Raw genomic sequence first — 21,412 nt, 5'->3', positions numbered from 1 at the left:
TGGTTAATGATGTATTGGAAATTAAATTTTAACACTGCATACTGACTTCCTTTGTATTGGACTGTCCCTCTGAATGCTAGAAAATGACATAATGAAGTGAGACTTCAGGTTTCTCAAGAGGGAGACAAACTGGTGCTCAGGAGTCTTTTGATTAAATAGATCACGTTTTATCTTTCATGATTTTCTATTACTAGCCATTAAGGAGGTTGTTAAAACTTAGCCTTTTTTTGTAGAACAACTCTCTATTTACTATTTTAATGGTTCCCCTTTTTTTCACCAATGACTACCATAGCAGGATTTCTGGTTTATCTTGTGAAACTGTACTCTTTAATTTTCAAATGTTCTATATACAAAAAACTAGGCGAGATTTATGTTGCCTGGATGAACTGTGATATTTATTATATCATTTTATGGTCCTTACCAATGTTAGCAATTCCAGTTATATAGGATTAAATTGGTCTTAATTATAAAGAGGACTGTATTCCTTTCAAAATGAAATGTATTTTCCTAAAAAGTTAATGGAGCATTCACTGTAAAAATGCTTACAAAATGTCTCATATGAATTCTCTAATGCCTGCTGGTTATTTGCTAATATCATTAACTTTGCCAATTTTGTAATTATTAATGTAGTTACCGAGGTAGGCCAAACCATGTGGTTACTTGAAAACTAACATTATGAAGAATTTCTGGTACAGACTGTGTATATGACACTGAAAACTAATATTGCAATTAATTTTACAAACATTACTATGACACCGGAGAATACTGTGATTTTGAGCTGTCATATATTATTTCTGACCTTTGGAGTATAAGCTGTTAGTCTTCATATTTTTATCTGGTGAGGAAGAAAGGAAGACCTTTCTCTTACCCTTTTATCATCCAGAGTTAGAAGACACAGAATCTAAATAAGAACCGTCTTACCATATATCTGTGCACAGTAGAGCTGAATTTGACCTAGTCTGACAACTTGACAGAAATCACCATGTGTGACGAATGTGCTGCAGAACAGAAATAGAAACCCATCCCAAAATGGAACAGCGCACAGTTATATTCTTTCTCCCACATCCTAACTGAGCATATTGCAGTAACATCACTTCAGAAACATTAAAGCACTGAATGATCAAATCTTTACTGATAGAACATAACACCAACAAGCAGTCAGCCCTTTAAACTCAGTTCACATCTGTGGGCAATAAGTCTAAGCAAGCCCAAGCTCAGAGGTGCTCTGAGACAATCTTTAGTATTGTAAACAAAGAGCAACCAGTTCTTCAAACTCTGCCCAGCTGAATCCCACATGTAACAGCTGCAATCTTTCTCCCTGCCTTCCTCTAAGATGGATTTTTTTTGTTTAGGTTTGGGTTTTGTCTTTTTTGTTTTCTGTACTTATATGTTCCCTTGTATTTCTACCATAGATGGAGATTATATCCACAGATGCCACTACTTGTGATTGCAGCTCAGGTGCTTGAATCAGTTCTCTGCCATCATCAAGCATCCCCGAGAAGTGGCATCTAAGAATATCTTAGCATTCTCAAAGCACATGCATGATAGGCCTGTTCCCGGAATGTTTGTTATTAAATGAAGGAAGTTTCTACACCACTGCAAAGCAGAAGTCCACTTGAAAAAGGAACAGTCACCTGCTAGAAATAACTTTTGCAGTCTGTCAGATTTCTGTAGTCAGAATGATTCAAGCTTGTTCCTGGTTTGAAATAATGTACGAGACCATAGGCTTAAAAGACTGCCAAAAATGAACTCTAGAGGGAAGTACAGGTTAATAGAAATACTCTGACCTATCCTAGAGAAAAATAGATCTGAGGACACAAGCAATTGATAGACAATCTGTTTGGAATTCATAGACAATAGTTTGGGCATCAAGAATATTTATAAAGGTCTGGAATACATAAATGCAAAAATCCTCTTCCAGATTTGCTTTATTTTAAGGTCTGCTTTGAGGCCTCTCAAAGGAATTATGCTTGAGAGAGGACTCCAGTAAGCTCAGAACTGTAGCACTTTATGAGATGCTCTTTTTGTTCTTGAAATGCTGGTTTTGAAGTCTCTGTATTCTGGTGGATACAGGCATAACAAAAGCCTGTGCTTCAAATTAAAAACCAAGCATGCTTCATACATATTAAATCCCACATTTTAGTGGAAGGGTTCACCAACTACTAGAACAAACTGCACAGAGAATCGGTGGATTATTTGAAGCTTTTATGTAAAACCTACCTGCCTTTAGAGAGCCTATAATATATTATAACACAAGACTAACTGCATGACTTTCTATGACTTGGATTATACAGGAGGTGAAACTAGGTAAGTGTTTCTATGAGATCTTAAAAATTTGTGAAAAAAGATAGGTGAAGGATCGAGATAGTGCTATTCAAATTTGTTGCATGGTGACATATCCATAACAGAGCCCGGAAAGGTTCAAATTACATGTCCCCCTAGCTTCAAAAGTCTCCACAGAAATACCATAAATATAATAAAATATACGAATATCATAAAAGAATTCTATTCAGCAGGAAGGATATAAATTGCTAATTAATGATAACCTTTTATTTCTTATCGGCAGATCTGCAGTGGAAGTCTGGGCATATGGCAGAGAGCCTAACGAATATGCCTCGTCACTCCCTCTACATCATAATTGGGGCTCTTTGTGTGGCGTTTGTCCTGATGCTGATCATTCTGATTGTGGGAATATGTCGTATCAGCCGCATTGAATATCAAGGCTCTTCCAGACCAGCCTATGAAGAATTTTACAACTGTAGAAGCATTGACAGTGAATTCAGTAGTGCAATTGCTTCTATCCGACATGCCAGGTTTGTTCTGGGGATAGTAATTTAAAGGAAATCTGTTACACTATGTAATTTCAGTCCATGCACAGTACATCTAACTGCTATTGGCAGGGAACGAGCTTCTTCACCGTGAAAAGACAGGACCACTGTCTTTTGAGGCATTGCTCATTGTATTTTTTTCATCCCTATTCAATTCTCATCTGAAGTGTGATAATCCAGCATAACTCCTTAAAAACGGAGGGAGTTATTCAGGGAGTTATTCTGAATTTATTTGATGTAACTGGTGAAGAAAGACAGAGTTCTTAGCCTGTAAGACCTGTTTGTGTTGTAAATACTCCTTAACTGGTACACATAAGTAATTTGATTACATTGCAAAGGCACATTGATTTTTTGTGGCTAATTTACCAGGTTATTTAGTAAGACTTTGAATCCTCATTTTTATGCTCCTGTTTGCCTCAAAATTTCTTACTTTCTTTCCTAGAAATGGAGCACTTGCAAACCAAGGCATTGGGTGTCAGAATAATACAAAGTAGGTCTGGAAGGGATTCAAGAGCTCATGCATAGCTATTGCACTGATATAACATTAATTATACCTAGTTTCCTGGCAACAACTGTGTTTAAAAACCTTCAAAAGAGTTGAATAAAGTTAGAAAGGGCTTTTCTAAAATCCAACCTAAATTTTCTTTTCTGTGAATTAAGCTGCTCCTTTCTTACTGTTTTTCAGGTTATCACAAAGAATAATCTGTCACTCTTCCCTTTATAGTAATTATGTACAACAGGTGTTGTATCTGACCCCCCTTTTTTTATCATAAAAATAAGCAAAGCAGAACCTCCTTCTTCCCTAACTACTAACGCATTCTTCCAGTATCTCCTTCTGGATCACAGAATCACAGAATCATAGAATGGTTGGAAAGGACCTTAAGGTCATCTAGTTCCAACCCCCCCTGCCACGGGCAGGGGTGCCTCACACTGGACAGCCTCACCCAAGGCACTGTCCAACCTGGCCTTGAACACTGCCAGGGATATCATATCAGCTTCTTTATTGTCTCCCTGGGACACACTCTCTTTTTCTTTTTGAAGGGTGTTTCCTAAAGCTGGAAATAGTTCTCCAGCTAAATCTTCACCCGTATCAAATGGCTTGACTTACCACCTCCTGCATCTTGTTCATAGCATTCCTGTTTAGACACCTGGAATTAAAACCTGCTTGTTTTTTTTTTTCTTTTATTCTTTTTTTTTTTTTTAATTTGTATTACACCAGCAAGTGATGACTCAATTTTGTGACCTGTTAGACCTTTTCCTCATCCCAAGATCCTCTGTGCCATTTTGCTTCCTAGCCAATACTGTTTATTCTGTATTCTGTATATCTCTTAATAGGATAGAACTTTCAATTTTGTTATTTCTTTTTCCCATATCTTAAATTTGTCAAGATCACTTCAAATTCCAACAAGAGGGTTCATGTATGCTACCATTAAAATGCTTTTGAAAGAATGGAGGAAGACACATTCTTGCTCATTGACATGGAGAAATGCAAGCATTTTGGTTGGTGATTGCTAGTAATTAATTTTTTGAATGCTCCAGTTCTGTTTTAGTTTGATTAGGTTAACTTGTACCACTGTTGAAGTCATCAAAGTTATATGAAATGGGTGAGGAGTTCCCACAGACTCAGTTAATCATGTTGCAGCTTTAAGCTTTATCTCTTTAAACTATTTTGACTAGACTTGCAATAAAACATGTAAGAAACATGACTGCTACTGCTGAACCCAGGACAATTGTCAAAATATATTAGTAAACATTTTAAAAAGAAAGGTGTGTATAGTTGATTTAACATAGCAATAAAATCAGTGTTCTTTTAAGCCTTCCCTTGAATTCTCCTTTGCCGCTTACCGTTACATCTCTTCCAGAAGGAGCTCAGCCTCTCCACCTCATACACACCCCGAGAACTCCTTTTGCCTTTAGTAGTGTACTGGGAGAGGAGGTTGTTGCTTTATGGCCCATAAAAAGCTTTATAGTTTTTTATTATTTGTCATTCTGAATGTCTACTACATATCTCCAAGGGTGGAGAGCAAGGTGCAAAATGATAGTGTTCGAATTAAACATCTCCCTCCTACTACTGCAGCAGTGACGAATGTGTCAGTCCTTCTCAGTTACTACTCACTGAAGTGGTACTTTGCATTTCCTGAAGGACTGGAACTGGTCTTCTGAAGGATCAGTGTGGAACACCTGGGTTTTCTTAATTATTTCTTAAAGCAAATTAGGCAGCTTTCTATCCAAGGGTACCAACTAAAAGCATATAAGCAAGGCAGGATCTTCTTAATCTGAGCTTTCCCTGGCTTTTGCACTTTCACTGGCAGATAATAGAAATGGTAAAAAATTTCCCGTATGAATTCTTTCAAATCTTGGAAGCTGGGCTAGTTGAGGCCTTTATCATTACCATCTGTATTATTCTGAATTAATCTCTGTTTATTACTGAAGGCAGAATTTAGAAAAGCATATTTTCATCAACATTAACTTAACATTTCAAAGACGTTCTTAGGATGGGATATATTCATTATGATTTTTCAGATCCATACTAATTAAAAATTACATTATTGGATCCAGTCAGTAAAGGGTTTCCATATCTTGGGAAAGGTGTTTCTCCTTAATGTAAATGAAAAGAAATGTTTTCATTCCAAATAATTCCCTGTGCCTCTCAGAGAATGGATGCCTTATAAAAATCCAAGATAGAGCTGCAAAGTCAGATAATTCACAGAGGTTTACTGTTAAGATTATTGTGTTTATTTTGGTTTCAGAAGGATATTAAACACTGCTTTGGTCATTTTAATCCAGGAAAAAGAGCACAACTTTTATAGTTATTTTTTGAGTAAACTCTTACGTCTGCATATAAAAAATACTAAGATCTTAATTTTCAGAATTTCTATACCTAAGAGGTATGCTTTCAAATAATAGATTCTTCGTATTTTCTGAAAATCATTTCTTTTCCCAGTTAGATAACCAAATTTATTAGTAATTTTGGAAAATGGAGGCCTAAGTAATAGTGAGTAGACTATTTTCTTTAAATGTAGTTTTCTGTTAAAGTCAGTAGGTGTCCAGGGAGTGTGAAAGCCTGTTGCATGTCCAGTGAATTATGTTAAAATTACTTGTTCATGTTTCTTAGCAGGTCTTTTTCTTAATCATTTTTTATAATTTGACATTACTAGTCAAGGTACTTGCTGTGAGAGAAAATGGATATGCTCAAGGATTATCACCAATAAATGTCTACTTCTAGTGAATGTTCTTAAGGATTAGCAGTTTAGAACTAAATAGGTTTTTAACCAGGTGAATCACAGGTCTCTTTAGTATTCATTATGCAGACAGTAAATAAGTACTCCTTTTATGTTAAAGCCTATATATTTTAAAGCCAGCAGAGCACACTGTAGTGAAATAGTTGACCACTGGCTACTGCAGCCATAAGGCTTCATTAAATTGGTACCAGGATCTGCTGTTGAAACTGGATTGTTCACTTTAGAAACGCATCCACACTGATTTCACAAAATACTTGGTTACAGGAACTATACTTCTATAAACTTTTTGTGTGTCCAGATAGTGTTAGCAGTAGACTTCAGGCACTACTTACAGTGTAGTTTCAAGTTTTACTTTCATGTGCTGGCTCTTGATCTGTCTGTGTGTGGGTTGGAGTCTGATTCATCAGACTCTGATTTTTGTCACAACAGGTGAAAAAAGTTCTTTCAGGTGACAACAGGTGACAGCTCTTTCCACTGCACATTCTCCATGTTCCTGTGTTCAAATTGGCTGCGTTACACTGCAGCTTCCTCATCAGCTTCCTGAATCTGATGAGCTTCAGCACATGCTTGATTCTCACCATTACCTGACAGAGATTTCAGTGATGAGTTTCAGTCTGCTACCTCTTTGTGAAAGTATGATCACAAGCATAGTATTCTGCTCTCCACAGCATGTGCCAGTTGCTTATATACACCCTCTGCCAGAGTCTCAACTTTGTGAGAACTCTAGCATCATAGTTCAGTTATAATAAGGAACTCAAAATACTACTTGTGCACATGGCCTTTTCTCTGAATAATGCAGAGGAAATTAATATTCTCAATCTCCTCCTGTGGAGGCTTTAAAATAAAAAAATAATAAAAGAAAATTCTGGTCTCTCTTGTTTAAACATTATTTGTGGGCTCCTTTTACTAGTTGATGGTTTTGCACAAAGTAGCAACACATGGTTTCTTTCTTCTGCTTCTGGGCAAACTCTGAAACCGCAGCCTATCCCACAGAACTTGGAGAATACCATTTCCTTAGGGTTCAGCCATCCAATGTTCTTTAAAATCTTCTATGCAAATGGAATTGTTGAGATTAATGACTCTCTACGGTTACCCATCTTTTGAAATGTTCTTCTAAGGAAGCGGAGGGGCAACCCTCAGTCACAGAACCCTCAGTCTCTCTTTGTCAGGTTGCACAGGTCACTCTTATTCAGTGTTTCATTGCAAAACATACTAATTATCATTGTAATTTACTTCATTTGTGATGATCCCTATGCCACTGGTAAGTTCACACTGGAAAACAATCATCACTCATGCATGGACACATCAATGCTAAATGTAGAGGCTGTAAAACTTCCCTAGACCTACTGATACACTGTTTTTACTGATCTAAGCACATAATTTTTCATCAAACATAGTATGGCATTAAAGCTAATGTTAAACTGATTATCCATCATGTCCCTCCAGTCTTCCAGATTTGGTGCTTCCCAGGACTGTATGCTCTTTATTAGGTGAATAACCTGTATTTGGTTGCATTGAAGAAATCTTTATTCATTTGTTTGTGCTTCTGTTGTAAGCAGTTTATTAATTGATCCAGTACGCTCTGTAGCAGGGCTCTGAATCTTTTCACTATTTATTACCCCTTGAATTGTTGTGTCTTGCAGATTGTATTGGTAATTGGTTTATGTTTTCTTTTATGTCATCAATTAAACGATAAAATAGCATCCTTGTGCAATCCTACCAGATACACGCCCCTTGAACTAAGGCTACCCATTCAACAATTCTGTATCGAGACCTCTGAGGTTTGTGTTAACTCTGTTGACTGTTACGAGCAGGGACTGGCTTCTGAACTGCTTGATCAAAGCAATGTGGTTTACCAGCTAGATGGCTCAACCAGGCCACAAACAACTAGCACATGTGCCTGTGGTCTTTTCTCAGCATTTTCTAATCAGAGCCACATGTTAACCCTGACCTACACAAGAGAACAGATTTTGTACTGCTTCACTGTGTGCAACAAGCCATGTGTTCTCTCTCTGTCAGAAATGAAGAAATTTTACTTAAATCACTTGAGAGTATTCACCGTCATTTGTATTTATGCAAAGCTCTATTTCCTTTAAACCCTTGAGAGTGATGGAAAATAAGGGTGATTCAGAATTCATTGCTGCTTCTGATTTAGTAAGATACCATAATTTAATTCCTTCCTTCAATTATTGGAGTTTTATCTCATTTAAAGGAAACCAGGTTTATCCATCATAACGCTGATGAGCAAAGATGGCCTGTCTGTATTTATTAAAGAGAACTATAGAAGAAAGCAGACGTTCTATCATGGAAATGTATCTAGTGTGGCCTTACTGACAGCTGAAGTATTTTGAAATATGAAATTTCTACCATATTGATTATAATTCTTCCAGCTATTTTAATTTTGTCAGCAATTCTAGATCACTGAAAAAGCCAAGAAATAAATTGGAAGAGTCAGGAAGTTGCATAAGAAACTTGGAAGAAAATCAAGCTAATTTTGGTTTGGTCCAAATATCCTCAAAATCTAAATTTTCTGAATCTCATCTTCCATTGTGCACAAGTTTAATATAGACTTAATATGGTACATAAGAAGGGGATATGGTACATAGAGTGGATGACTACATAAATAAGTATTTCTGTTTCTGTGTTAATATTTTCTCTGCATCAAGTTCATAAGGAAAGCAGACTTAGACCATTTTTTACCTTATTTTCATGTGATCCTTTTTGTTATTTAAAAGCTCTTGTAATTGTAGTAAGAATGCTTTAGTAATTTTTCCACTTTCAAGTTGTACTTTTAGCACTACTTTTGTATCTTAAAAAGTTATCAGAAGGGTGATAGACAGTCTATGCAGTGTGAAAGCACCTAAAGAAATTCCAGGTACGCCAGCACTGCAGTACAATCATACAGCTGCAGTGGGGGTCTCTGTGTGGGCAGATACAGCCTGGTTGTTAGCAGTGATGGTTGCCCAGGAGGAAAATGCTGCTGATGTGATTCTGTTGCTTGTGAACCTTTACTAAAACTGTATGGCATTGCAGTATCCTAACTACCATTAACTTTGCCGATGCTGCATAGTGCAGCATGCTGATAATATAAATATGCTTTTCAAGTGGATGTCAGGTAAGCAAAGACTTAAATTTTTGCTCTAGCGTCTAACTCAGTTCAGTGCACAGATATTGCATTTCCAGATGCAAATACCACATAGCTGTCCATTATTTACTTTATGTAAATATGTATGACCTGACCTTAATATTGCCTGTTACAGCAGGCTTTAAAATAAAATTCTGGCCTTCCTGAAACTGTATCAGTTTCACTCTTGCCTTCCACAGTCTTCCCATATTCTGATACTGCTGAACCCCACAGCAGAATTCCTGTAGCCTTTGATATGGAATCTGTTTCTTGTTCGCAAGAATATTTTTTATTTTTTATTTTATTTGACACATATATTTAAAAAGTGACAGTTCAGATATTTAAACCTTTGTACTACTGGCATGTTGCAATACAATTTAAAATTTATCTATGATCTCTGATAAACTGCATACCATAACTCAGTGGGTTGTTATCATTAAGTCATTCATACTTCTGTTTGTCACCAAAAGCTTTCTTTTGTTTCCAGGTTTGGCAAGAAATCCCGACCTGCAATGTATGATGCAACCCCCATTGCTTATGAAGATTACAGCCCAGATGACAAACCTTTGGTTACACTGATTAAGACAAAAGATTTGTAATCTAGTGTATCTTTTTTGGATTATTTTTCAAAAGAATGGGCTACTAACCTAATTTAAATATTTTTAAGAAAGCATAAGTAATTTAAACCATTAGATGCTTCAGAATTTTCTGTAGAATATTTAAGAACCAATTTTCTGCAGCTTTTAGTTTGGACAAATATTTTAAAAAAGAAGTTGTGAACTTCATGAATTACATTTTAATGTACCTTGAGCTCTATAAATTATAAGCTTATGATAGTGTGTGCTTTTTTCTTGGTAGACACTATTACTAAACCCAGATGAGTTTCTTGTGGTTGTTACAGAACAGAAAACAGTAATTAATGAGGAGTTCTTTATGACATGTCAGTGCCAGCTTTCTCAGTAGAGGTAGGAAAAATGTGAAGCATAATATGATATATAATATATCCATTACTTAAAAAAGTCTAAAATGTTTGTGTTGTGAAAAAGAAAATAGTAAAAATTATTATTCCTAATCTGAATGAATTAGCTTTTGCCTTATTCCATGCATGGATAGATACCCTATTCCTCCATTATTTCCTGAAAGTTGCTGAAACATACTCTTCAGTTGATGTCTGACATTTTTGTAATAGTATTCAGGCTAGGCCTTGTATAATAATTAAAGTGCCTCTTGAGGCAAAGTAAGGGTATGATCCTTTAAACATTGGAATCAATGAAAGAACTTCCATTGACTTCAGTGGGCATGGGATTGGATCTTACAATTGGACTGAATCTATATTTTTCTTTAAAGGTTAAAGTTTTTTATATTGTGAGTAAAATAATCATATGGTTTGAATTGTTTGTTTCCTAAAGGTTGTTGATGTACAGTCTTGTTTCATGAAATGTTGTGTATTTCTCATAGTGCTTCTTATTTAGGATCAGTATGGGGGTTTTGTGGCTGTAATTGATGGCTTCTGGGCTTCTTAAGATTCTTGCTTATTTCAGAAAATATTGAATAAATGTTATCAAGTGAAGATTGTTTCTTTGTTTTTCTTCATTTGGAAGTGCATTGTTATCTATAAATTTGAAATGACATGAGCATATAATGTCCTATAAATAATGCCAAAAGAAGATATTCCAGCTATTAATTTGAAAAGGAAAAAAACGGCCTTTATATCAAGGTAATCTCTCAGAAGTTAGACAAATACAGAACCAGAGTAAAGAGGCAGTCCAGGCTATATGCACTACAACCTGTTCTCTGAGTAGATCTGACTGCAAATCTGGGCTCTAAATTATAGCAAGAGTGACATTTTGTCACAGAGCAACCTGTTTATGTGAGTAGGCTTGATCTGACTTTGTGTTTCAAAGAGGCCTGCTACCAGGGAAGCCAAGGCTGCGTGGTATGGAGGGAAATAACACTGTAGCTACCTGTAAATCCTGCTGCATGGTGCTATACCGCATCCAGTTAGTACTGTTATGTTACAGGCTGATAAGCACTGAAAGGCCAAGCTCTGGTTGGCCTCTTAATCTTAGGAAATCTTGGAATGCATTCAAAATCTTCATATTTCACATAAATAACATTACCAGACAGAAAAAAGATGTTGCCAGGCTCTCTGATCATCTCTGTATGAGGATAGCAGTTGTCTCAGGCAACCATTCCCTTTCCTTGCAACCACTGACATCTCCAGGCCCCAGATCAGCCACTAAAGACAAACGTAATTTAAGAATTGTAAAGATAAAAAAGCTGCCACTGGTTTTAATTCTTTTGTTTGGGTGAGCAAAGCACATCTGGTATGTTACTTTTAATTTTGAACTTCATTATTATTTCAGCTTCTGGTTGCAGTCATAGTAATTGAATCTTGCATAGTTAGTGCTGAAAAGAGGCAGACAAATTATTGCAAATCAAGCTGTTAGAGTTGCTAAAATGTAATTTTTATTGTGAGCTTGTATTCTAGCTCACCACTAAAAAACAAAAAATAAAGTAAATGCAGCAGGTATGGGCCAACTTTGAAATGTAAAGGAAAGCAAACGAAAACATATTTTAGTAGAACTGTTAACTGTTAAAGGGAAGCTCAGAGGATTGTCTTACTGTTTGGAATGGCTGGATGGTGGATATGCAGATTAGTAACACTGTGTTGTGTTTGAATTATGGAAATGCCAAATGCATCTCAGTAATCCAGAATACCTTTCCTGACATCTTGTATCTGCTACAATGAGCTTTTGATGATGTTGACCCACAACAATAATTACTAGGAAGAGACCTAAAGGAACAAAATTAAAGCCTCTCTTTTATTCTTCAAGCACTGTTTTCTATCATAAAGGTGGTGCATTTGCAAGTGGTGGCTGTCAGACTAGCTTTTTTCTTGGTACAGTTTGCTGCTGCTGCTGCTTTATGCTAGGTATGGAAACTTGTTTATGGTGACTTCTAGGAATGTTTTAAGAACCCCTTGGAAAGAAGGGTCAAGAACAAGCAATACCCTATGCCATTTTTGTAACTTCTGTGGAACAAGGGCAAATACAGTGTTGTTATAATAGAGCTGTTAATCAGATAGAAATGAAAGACTAATTCTGCAAGGTTTTTTGATTTTTCAGCTGTAAAATATTGGCTTATCTTTGAAGAACTTGAAATTTATACAAAGTAGGGAAACAAGCAACTCTATTGTTCTGGGGAACACACATATTCATAGTCCATATTTTACAAGAGTTGTTGCAATGAACAGCAGCCCTTCTGCATACAAATCAAACCTTGGTACTGATTCTTGACCATCCTGTATTTCTCTCAAGTGACTGACCTGAAAGATAAGTAATTTGTGAGGAGCTATTTTCCTGTCAGCTTGCAGCCTCTAGCTTCTGTAAATCATCCTAGGCTTCCTGTGAATTGTGCTCTGAAAATTACTTCTGCTTCTTTCAATTTATTTTATTGAACTCTGGTGACACGTTATGCATGCACTATGCCTGAATCTGTGTGCTTCTGAGATATTTGTGAGGCACTGCACTGACTGGCAGATGGAGCAGCCTTCAGATCTGGGGAGACCAAATCCACCCTGAGTTTTTAGCCCAGCTCTGAAGCAGCTAGAACAAGTTGATTGCTGTCTTTATATGCCAGATCATGTCATTCTGAGAGTATACAGACATATGGACAAAGGACACAGGATATTCCATATCCTTTTGCCAAACCCAAGAAAGTTTGTTCTATATAGGGTGCATTTATAGATGTATAGCAAATACCACCTGCTGTTAATCTACTCCACATCCATTTTTTTGTTCTGTAAATCATCTGGGTGCAGAAAGGGGTGACTGTATGTGCTTTTCCCCCCTGAAATGGGTTAACAGCCCCCAGCTCCTTCTGGAGATGGGGGCAAGTCTCTGGGCTTGTCATTAACCTCCAGTACTTGGGCACACTCCAGGTTTGGTTCTTTTTTCTTCCTCTTCTCTCTGGAAACAGGAGAACACCCCTGAGTGGTTTCCCCCCAGCAGCATGGAGATCTATTTTTGCATGCTTCTTAGGGTGGTTTGAAACTTGTGGTTACAGCTCAGAGTTGTGATACATGTGCTAACAGGAAAATGTTATGATTTACATGGATTCTGATGGACTCAGCTCAAAATTATGAAGACAGTGATCCTAGCCTGTGTTTGGGCTAATTACAGTATGATAAACACAAGGCCCAAAGGAAGAGTCGAGCACAACAACTAGGAAACACATGCTGAGTAAAACCATACAAATTATTCCCACTAAAATCTACAGATATGATGCTATGTTTAGCTGAGAAAAATTAGGCTATTGCCCCAGCTTCGGCCTCTCTTTGCATCTTGTCTCTAGGGAGGTGCTTTTGGAATTAGCATGCCACCTGTGTGGGCTCCAGAAGTGACACATACCTGAACCTTTGGGTAAGAAGCCTTGGTCCCCCACCAGGACCAGCCTTCACTAGTAGACCTTGCACTTTGGAAGAAGCTGGCTCTTGACCCTCCCTAACTCTAACACACTTGATCTTTTTCCAAATACATGATGAAAAATTATGTTGTTGAGGGGTGCAGGTAGCTTGTGAAGGAGACAAGGTTTCCTGCCAGAGATGAAGGCTTGTGTCCCATTATGGGGGCTCATTCTATGAGTAGTTACAACGAGACCTGAGGCAGCCTGTGCTATGAATAACCCTGCATGCTGCCAATCCAGGCTGGGCAACACCCTGCACCAAAAACATTCGTCTGATTTTGTTGTTGCTCCCTCCACTGCCAATGTAGTTAACTACTCACTGGTGTGAGGGAAATGAGAACAGAGAAGTGATTTAAGCTCAGTAAAGTGCATCTTCAAATGGCAGAATTCTTTATGTGGTTAATTCCTTTGAAAACAATGGGAGTTTGAAGGTGATATTTGGGATGTTTGGGGGGAAACTAGTTTGGTGTCTGTCTGCATCTAAAAACATAAAACATCTGACCATAGTGTACAGCGCTACAGTAAACATTATTTACTTCAGTGAAGTCTCATGCGGTGAAACGTTAATCACAGCATTGATGTTTTCATCCTACCTCGGCTTCATTTCTGGAAATGGTTTGGCTTTTCTCCAGCAGGGCTTTGTTGAGAAATGCCTGAGCAGTTATGACATTTCTGAAGATGTATAGTTTCTCTTGTGACAGCAATAGACAACTGATGAGGAATAAATTCAACAGCTCTGAATATTATTCTCTGTGTGGATGGCTAAAAGGAATTAATCAGCCCCTCCCCACTTGTTCTGCCAGAGTTACGCCTTCAGGGAACTCCTTTGACCCTTCATGTGCCTAAACCCCTCTGTGTTCGAAATTTCTCTGAGATCCCCTTCTCATTTTGCCCACAACTACTCAGATTTTGCAGAGCATACCAGCAAACTATGAGACAGAGCCATGCCCTACCCTTACAGCTGAGCAAACAAAACCCATTCTCCCTTTGTGTGCCTCCAGCCCAGTTTCTGTGTGAGCTGTTTGTTGCTTGACCAGCTTTGGGAACCTCTTTTACTTTCCCTAGTGCCATGTTTCTAAGGTTCACGTGTTGCTCAGTACTGGCTGGGCTGAGACTGCTATTTGTACGTTACTCTGTTCTCCTACTCCTGACCTCAGAAGGGGTGTGGAAGTATAGGCCTTCCTTGGACCTCTTCTTTCTGTTTAGACATGGAAGGCAGATGAAAACCAGTTTAACTCAGGAGAGGCTTTAATCTCTCAAGCCATTCCCTGCTAAAATAATTAGTGTTGAGTATTATCAAGAGCTAATGAGTTCAGACATGTTCCTAACATAAGAAATGGGAATGTCAGGGCAGTCCAATGTGTGCCCAAAACCCTTTCTTCAAACCTGTTGGCTACTGAAAGAGAGATTTACTGGGTTATGGTCTTCAGGCACCTTTCGCTTTATAACAAAAAAAGTGCTTTGTTTGGGCGATGGTTTATTTGTTTGTTTAAAATATAGTTTATCTGTTGGAGCCTATTACCCCTGTGAAATGCTCTGTACAAGCAGTTGAGCAGTGAGAGAAGGGCAAAGGACTTAATCAGTGCTGAATGAGAGAGATGGAGCTGGTCTGCTTTATCTCTCCTTTGTTGTCCTCCATTCCCTGAGACTTTGGCTGAGCATCTGCCAAATGTGTGGGGTCAGCAGAGATGGCATAAGGCGAATTTGACTCTGCGCCACCTTTTTGTCTGTCTTAAACATCTCATCAGGGAGATGGGGCTGGCCCAAGTCTGACATCAGAACAACTGGAATACTGCTACCCCCTGAAACAGCTGGGGATTGTTGCAAATATGGGCAGAGTGCAATGAGCTCCTAGCTCCCACCAGCTCTTTCTCAGTCTAACATGCTGGTCACTGGAGAGGCCTTGCTCAGAATTTTTGTTTGTACTTCTTGACTCTTTCCTTTCTGCTTGCACTAGAGATAATCCCTCTTGTGCAAATTCTGTGCTGCAGAGCACCCTCTGCGGGACCCATCATCTGAATCCTTTCCCCCTTCATATTTTGGAATAGCTCCAATTAGGTGAAGGTGATTCCTTCTGAGGGAAGGTGGGGCAACCAGTGAAAACAAACAGAATGGTTATGCCACATCCAGACTTATCTGGGCTCGGCTGGCTTCATTTCTTCTACAGTGCAAAATGGATAACAAAAATGACCTCTCTGAAAAAGTCAGATTTCCCTGTTATGATGAATTCCAGTTTCAAATACTCCTTTTATGATAAGACGATTATGGTAAATAAGCTTCCCCTTTAGCAAAGAATAAATCATCACATAGGCTTTGTTTGGTGAGATCTTTAGCAAAGGAATGTAAATAAATAAGCTAACTGAATAAACTTCTTTATCTGACGTGCTGAGCAGAAAAGGCAGCAAAGTTAATCATTTAGGAAAATAAGCTGGTCTGCTGTGCTTTCTTCAATAACAGACGAGGAAGAGTCTAAGGGAAACAATCTGTTCTAGTTTGCTGACCCTGAACTTTTTGATGTCCCACAAACCAGGAGAGATCATGTTTATTACTCTGGAAGCAATGTAATCTTCTCAAGGAAATGTCCTTCAGCCTGGATTTTTTATCTGTTTCTTTTCCTGTGGACTTGTCTACTTCCCTTCAGAGGTAGCTCCTTGCAACAGAACAGAAATTTACAAAGCTAGCCGTGACTTCTCTTCTACCTCCTGGAAGTAGTATGCACATGGACAATAACCTGAATTTGCAGTGTCTTAAACTTTGTACTCCATGTTTCTATATGATCAAGTTCACATGTGTATCCGTGTGATCACAACATGGACGTCAGTCCGCCTTTGCTCAAAGAAATCAGAATGTGACTGTCCTGATCTTCACCACAGGTTTTTATTGACGTACGTGGATTTTAAGTAATCTGACATTAATTTGCCTGGAATATGAGCCTATAAACCAGGTACAAGTTGTACAAGTTAACAAAAATGTGTGTAGCTGCTGTGGAAAGAGAAAATACCTTAACGCAATTTGGATGATTTTTGGCATGTAGCAACAGCAATTCCAATTAGTTTATCAGCAGACTTAGTTCTCACCTCCATTTGTACTGGCTTGAGGCATGATCATTGCTGTAATGTATGCTACCATTCTTTACTTTCTTCCTTTGCTTATGCTATATCTTTTGCCTTGCCACTCCAGTACATTAGCATCTTATGGAGAAATTTAGCCTTTAGCATCATAGATGTAGACATGCAAGTAAAAAAAACTGAAAATTGGTCAATGAAGAGTTCTCAGCTGTGAATCCCTTTGGCAAGCCAGACCAGGATGAACTTATGACACTCTTGACTCATCATTCTCTGTAAGTCCTTGATCATTAAATCTCTTCTTCCTCCCTTCCCATAAATGCACTGGTAGATGAAAGACTGCATCTGGTCTTGTATCAGGACAGCAATATTTCAGCATGACATTGTTCAAACAGCAATGTAGTGTTTAGCACCTAAGTGATGCATCATTAAAGATAGTAGTCTGTAGTCTATGCAAATGCCCTCACTTGTCCTCAAGCCATGTAAGCCAAATGGCTTCCTATTGTTTCCTTGTTTCAGAGTGTCAGTGTTTTGGCATAGTTGCATTTTTTCCCCTTTTGGGGTGTTTGGCATACAAACATAGAGTCAAGATTGCTTGGAACTCTTCCTGGGAGGAAAGTATCTACAACTTTTAATAATAGTAAACATAGGACATGTGCATGTCAAAATACCAGCACAAGGTGCTTCCGATGACAATCAGATCACAGGGGTTTGACTTATGGAACAAAGACATAGTTCCTCCTCCTTTTCATCTGCACATCTGACCACTACAGGCTTCAAGAAAACTCTTTTGTAATGAGTATGAGGGCCATGAAGGCAATTTTGTGTTTGATGAAGTTTTATTTACCTCAGTCAACTCCAAGAAGATTGGCTTTTAGCTTCTTTCTTTGAAAAATAATCACTCAAGCGTACATTTTCTTTGGTCTCTTAGAAGTCAGCTTATTTGCTGCATTGAGACAGAGCACGTACAACAAGTTCCTGTTCTGATTCTTTCTCCAAGAACACAGTGCAACACACGGATAGGTTACAGAGAGCTGAAATTGGTATTAATTTGCTGAAATCTCTGTGTCTGTAGACCCCATTGTATGGCATTGATATTTATCCTACACAGCAGCCTGTGGCTGTTTGACTCACTATGCTGTCTGTAACGTGAAGAAGGCAACCAGACAATAACTGTCATGATGAAAAATAATTACTTTCAAGGATTTTGTACCTAAGTTTATGCTATTCATAATATCTTATTTGTGATCTTTATATTACACCAGTACCCCCTATTAATTTGAATGTTGTTTTCCTTTTATATGTCATTTGCTAGAATGGTCTGTCAAAACAAAACTGGGAAAATACCATGTAAATAAGAACGGATCTGCTTTTGCATGTGCCTCTTACGCCATTCCACTTTCATCTTGCCATAAATTTGAAATTGAGATTGTTCTATGTATAAAATATGATGAGCAGTTATTTTTATCTCCAGTACTCAGCACACAGCTTCCTCTCTTTCCCTGTGCCCTGGGTTGTCCTGCATGCGATAAGGACAAAGGCTGGAGGAGATTTTCAGAGTGCTGAATGAGGTGCAGAGTTTATCAGTTTTCCTCTGTCTTTCACACATTTAATTTCCACAGGGAGAATATTTTACAATTCCATGGGGAATGAATTCCTGATAGCCTTGAAGAGTTATTATATTTTAATACATGCAAGATTAAAAATAAGGTAGTAAGCTAGCAGTATTGACAGACATGTTGGGTTTAAATCAAAATGTCTCACAGCTGTGATTTACTTAGTGATATATGTTGCTGAGTTTTGAAAGATTTCATTTGGACTAGATTACTGAATGGTAAATATGGTGATGCTTTGATGATATTTTTAGGTTTCACGCAATACGTTACAAAATTTCTGTACAAATCAGTTAATATTATCTGATTTTGCTCCACTTTAGGTGATGCCTGTCTTCAGAGAAAACTGAAATCTTCCAACAAAGCCGCTACTGTACCCAGGCAGCAGGGCTGGCATTACCCATGTTTTTTAAAATTGCTTTTCAAGAAGCCCTGATTTTGCATAAGCAATATAGTTGTCTTCTCTTCCTCCATCTGGCAGTACAAGAAGGGCAGAAACTGCAGGCAGAGAAATAATATCAGACTTCAGATTAACAGTTAAATGTGCCTTTCATTCAAAAGCAGCTCAGCCTTGAGATTTCTCAGAATTCATTGTCTCTCTCTTTTCCGTTTATGTGTCGTCTCTGATTTACATCCCTCTTCTTCAAACTTCAGTGTCAGGGGTGATTTATGAGTGTAATTTTCTGTGTAATATTCCGCAGCTATAGTTGGCAAGTCCCTTCCCTCAGCATGGGGGTGTGTTCTTCTTTGTTACACACGGAAGAGGCACACAACCCTTAAATTTCTTTTAAAAGACAATGTTTAAAAAGCTTTTTGAATGGAAAAATCCAAATCCCATCTAATAATAACCTATCTCATAATTATACATGGTTACGTTACTTGTAAAAAACTGATCTGGCTACATGGCATACATACATCCATTACACGATGGATCCATCAAGAGCTCCTCCGACTGCCACAGATCAGTCTGTTTAACCAATCTCTTGCTTTTAGCTTGAAACAAGTTCTTACATGGCTCTCAGCAAAGCATGTGATTACAGCTGCATTGAGGTACTGGGGACTGCTTATCCCAAAATTTAAGCATGAGTTTAACGAAGGACTTCTGAGGTTTGTTAATTTTATGTTATGTATTTTTGCCTCTTCTAGGGTTAAACACATTTTATGTTAATAGAATCCTTCTTTAAGCTGCAAAACTTGGTAAAATCTTACGTGAAATGTTGATGGCATCAGCCTTATACCTTCAGTGAAGGCTCTGCATTCACTCTGGTTTCTGAAAGCTTAGAAGGCACTTGAGACACATTAAATTCTGGTACACAAGAGGCTGGTTCTTTGGCTTCTCTGTATGATTTGTAAATCTGTATTTACAATCTGAATAGGTATTTACCAGCAAATCACTCCCACATCCACTCAGCAACACGTGTTAAAATTCTTCCCAATAATCAGTGTAGTGCCCAGGTTATGGACCAAGAAGAGGCCCTCCACAGACCACTTACCCATCAGCCTTTTCTTAATTAGGACTTGGGTGATTTGGAACATGGTTTCATTCCCGAGCTCTGCTCTATTTCCTGTCTCTTGCATTTCTGTAGCCTAGAACCACTGCAGAGGAGGGAACATGTGCCCCATGCCCTACAGCGCTTTTGATTTTCTGCTTCTTGATGTGCTTTAACATACTCAGATATTAGTGTTTTATCGGTACCAGCTGTTTATTGCAGTGAGTGCATTAACTTCTGCATAAACTTCTACCATTACACATCCTGTTATGCTCTCTGCCATGGACATCTCAGCAGTGTAATGTGAAAATTATCTGGGTTTAGCTGAGAAAGAGCCTTTATATGCACAAGCATTTCCAGGAGAATTTGCGTTGTTATAACAGTGGCTCTTTACACCCCCATATTTAAGTGGGGAAAGGAGAAATATGTCCCAGATTGCCACATAGCTGACCAGTCTCCTTATGCCTATGAATAACTAGTGGGTACATGTTACTGAAATAGGAAGTGTGGCTTCTAGCAAACTTCCTATTTTAATGGATAAACTTGAGTAGTTGGAAATTGTGAAATCTAGATGACAGATTGCCAAACCTTTTTCTTGTTATAGGGATGCTCTGCAAACAAAACTTTTGACTGGAGACTGTCAAAAGTCTCTCCTCTTGGTAAATTTTCTTATTCTGAGGGAATATCCAGTGCATATAAAATTGTCTAAATATTTATTTATCACTTGTGATTCCTCATTCTTTTTTATAATTACATTGACTTCAGCGCTTTCTCTAAAACCAGCTTATCTATACATACATGATTTTCCCCTCACTTATTTTGTTAAAAATCAGAAGTAACCAGAGTCTCATCCGTGCAACTCAGGACAAAAGCTGTGAAGGTGCCATGGATTTAGCTTGTTGTAAAACTGGTGTAGAATGATTGTGATCTCTGTATAGAATTGTGGATGTACACACTTCTGTTTATCACAGACAAGTAAGAGTTTAATGATCATCAGGGTAATTCACAAATAATGACAATACAGTCAAAGGTGTACAGAGCTGACAGTGGTCTTAACAGGTCTTGTTTCAAGTTCTTCTGGGTCCAGGAGACAATGAAGACATAAGTATCTGGCATGTCCTAACATTTTATGCTGTTCAGTTTTTACTGCTTACAGAAATAATCCGTGCATTAACAGCTGGACTTGAGTTTCTTTGGGTATGCTAATACAAGATTTGCTGCTAGAGGCTGTCTGAGAAACGTTATTGTCCCTGCAAAGAGGTGTCTGGTCACCAGCTGTGTCACTGGTTTTGCTTGGGAGCACTCCCGGGGGAGGTGAGGACTTCTCTTCCTGCCCTGTCTTCCTGGCCTTTATTCTGCCCCGTGTGTCATCACCACTCCCGAAACCCTCTGTCCTTTAGCTTCCTCAGGTTCTGAGCCTTGGGTTTTCCCCCTTTCACATCCTTGCTGTCTCTCTCCTCCCAGTCCCACTTTGTCGGTGGGGATCCCTTGGAACATATACTACACTCACTTGGACTCCCTGTGCCCTGGATATCTCAGCCTTAGCTAGCAGCGCAGGGAGACTGGTAACTGCTAAAATTACC

General features: G+C 38.2%; 1 protein-coding gene across 1 annotated transcript in view; it reads left to right on the top strand.

Annotated features, from left to right (window-relative positions):
- DNER (delta/notch like EGF repeat containing) overlaps positions 1–10,764 on the top strand; it is a 128,272-nt gene extending 117,508 nt beyond the window's left edge. The window contains exons 12-13 of the mRNA XM_062638984.1: positions 2,567–2,813; positions 9,682–10,764. Of these exons, the coding sequence (XP_062494968.1) occupies positions 2,567–2,813; positions 9,682–9,793 (359 nt within the window). The 3' untranslated portion in view covers positions 9,794–10,764. The remainder of the gene's footprint in view (positions 1–2,566; positions 2,814–9,681) is intronic.
- Positions 10,765–21,412: the final 10,648 nt, after the last annotated feature.

The sequence above is a fragment of the Pezoporus occidentalis genome, unplaced genomic scaffold, assembly GCF_034315485.1.
Source record: "Pezoporus occidentalis ecotype Australia unplaced genomic scaffold, CSIRO_AGI_Poc_V1 ctg59, whole genome shotgun sequence".
NCBI lineage: Eukaryota > Metazoa > Chordata > Aves > Psittaciformes > Psittacidae > Pezoporus > Pezoporus occidentalis.
This window is presented reverse-complemented; position numbering and strand designations above follow the sequence as displayed.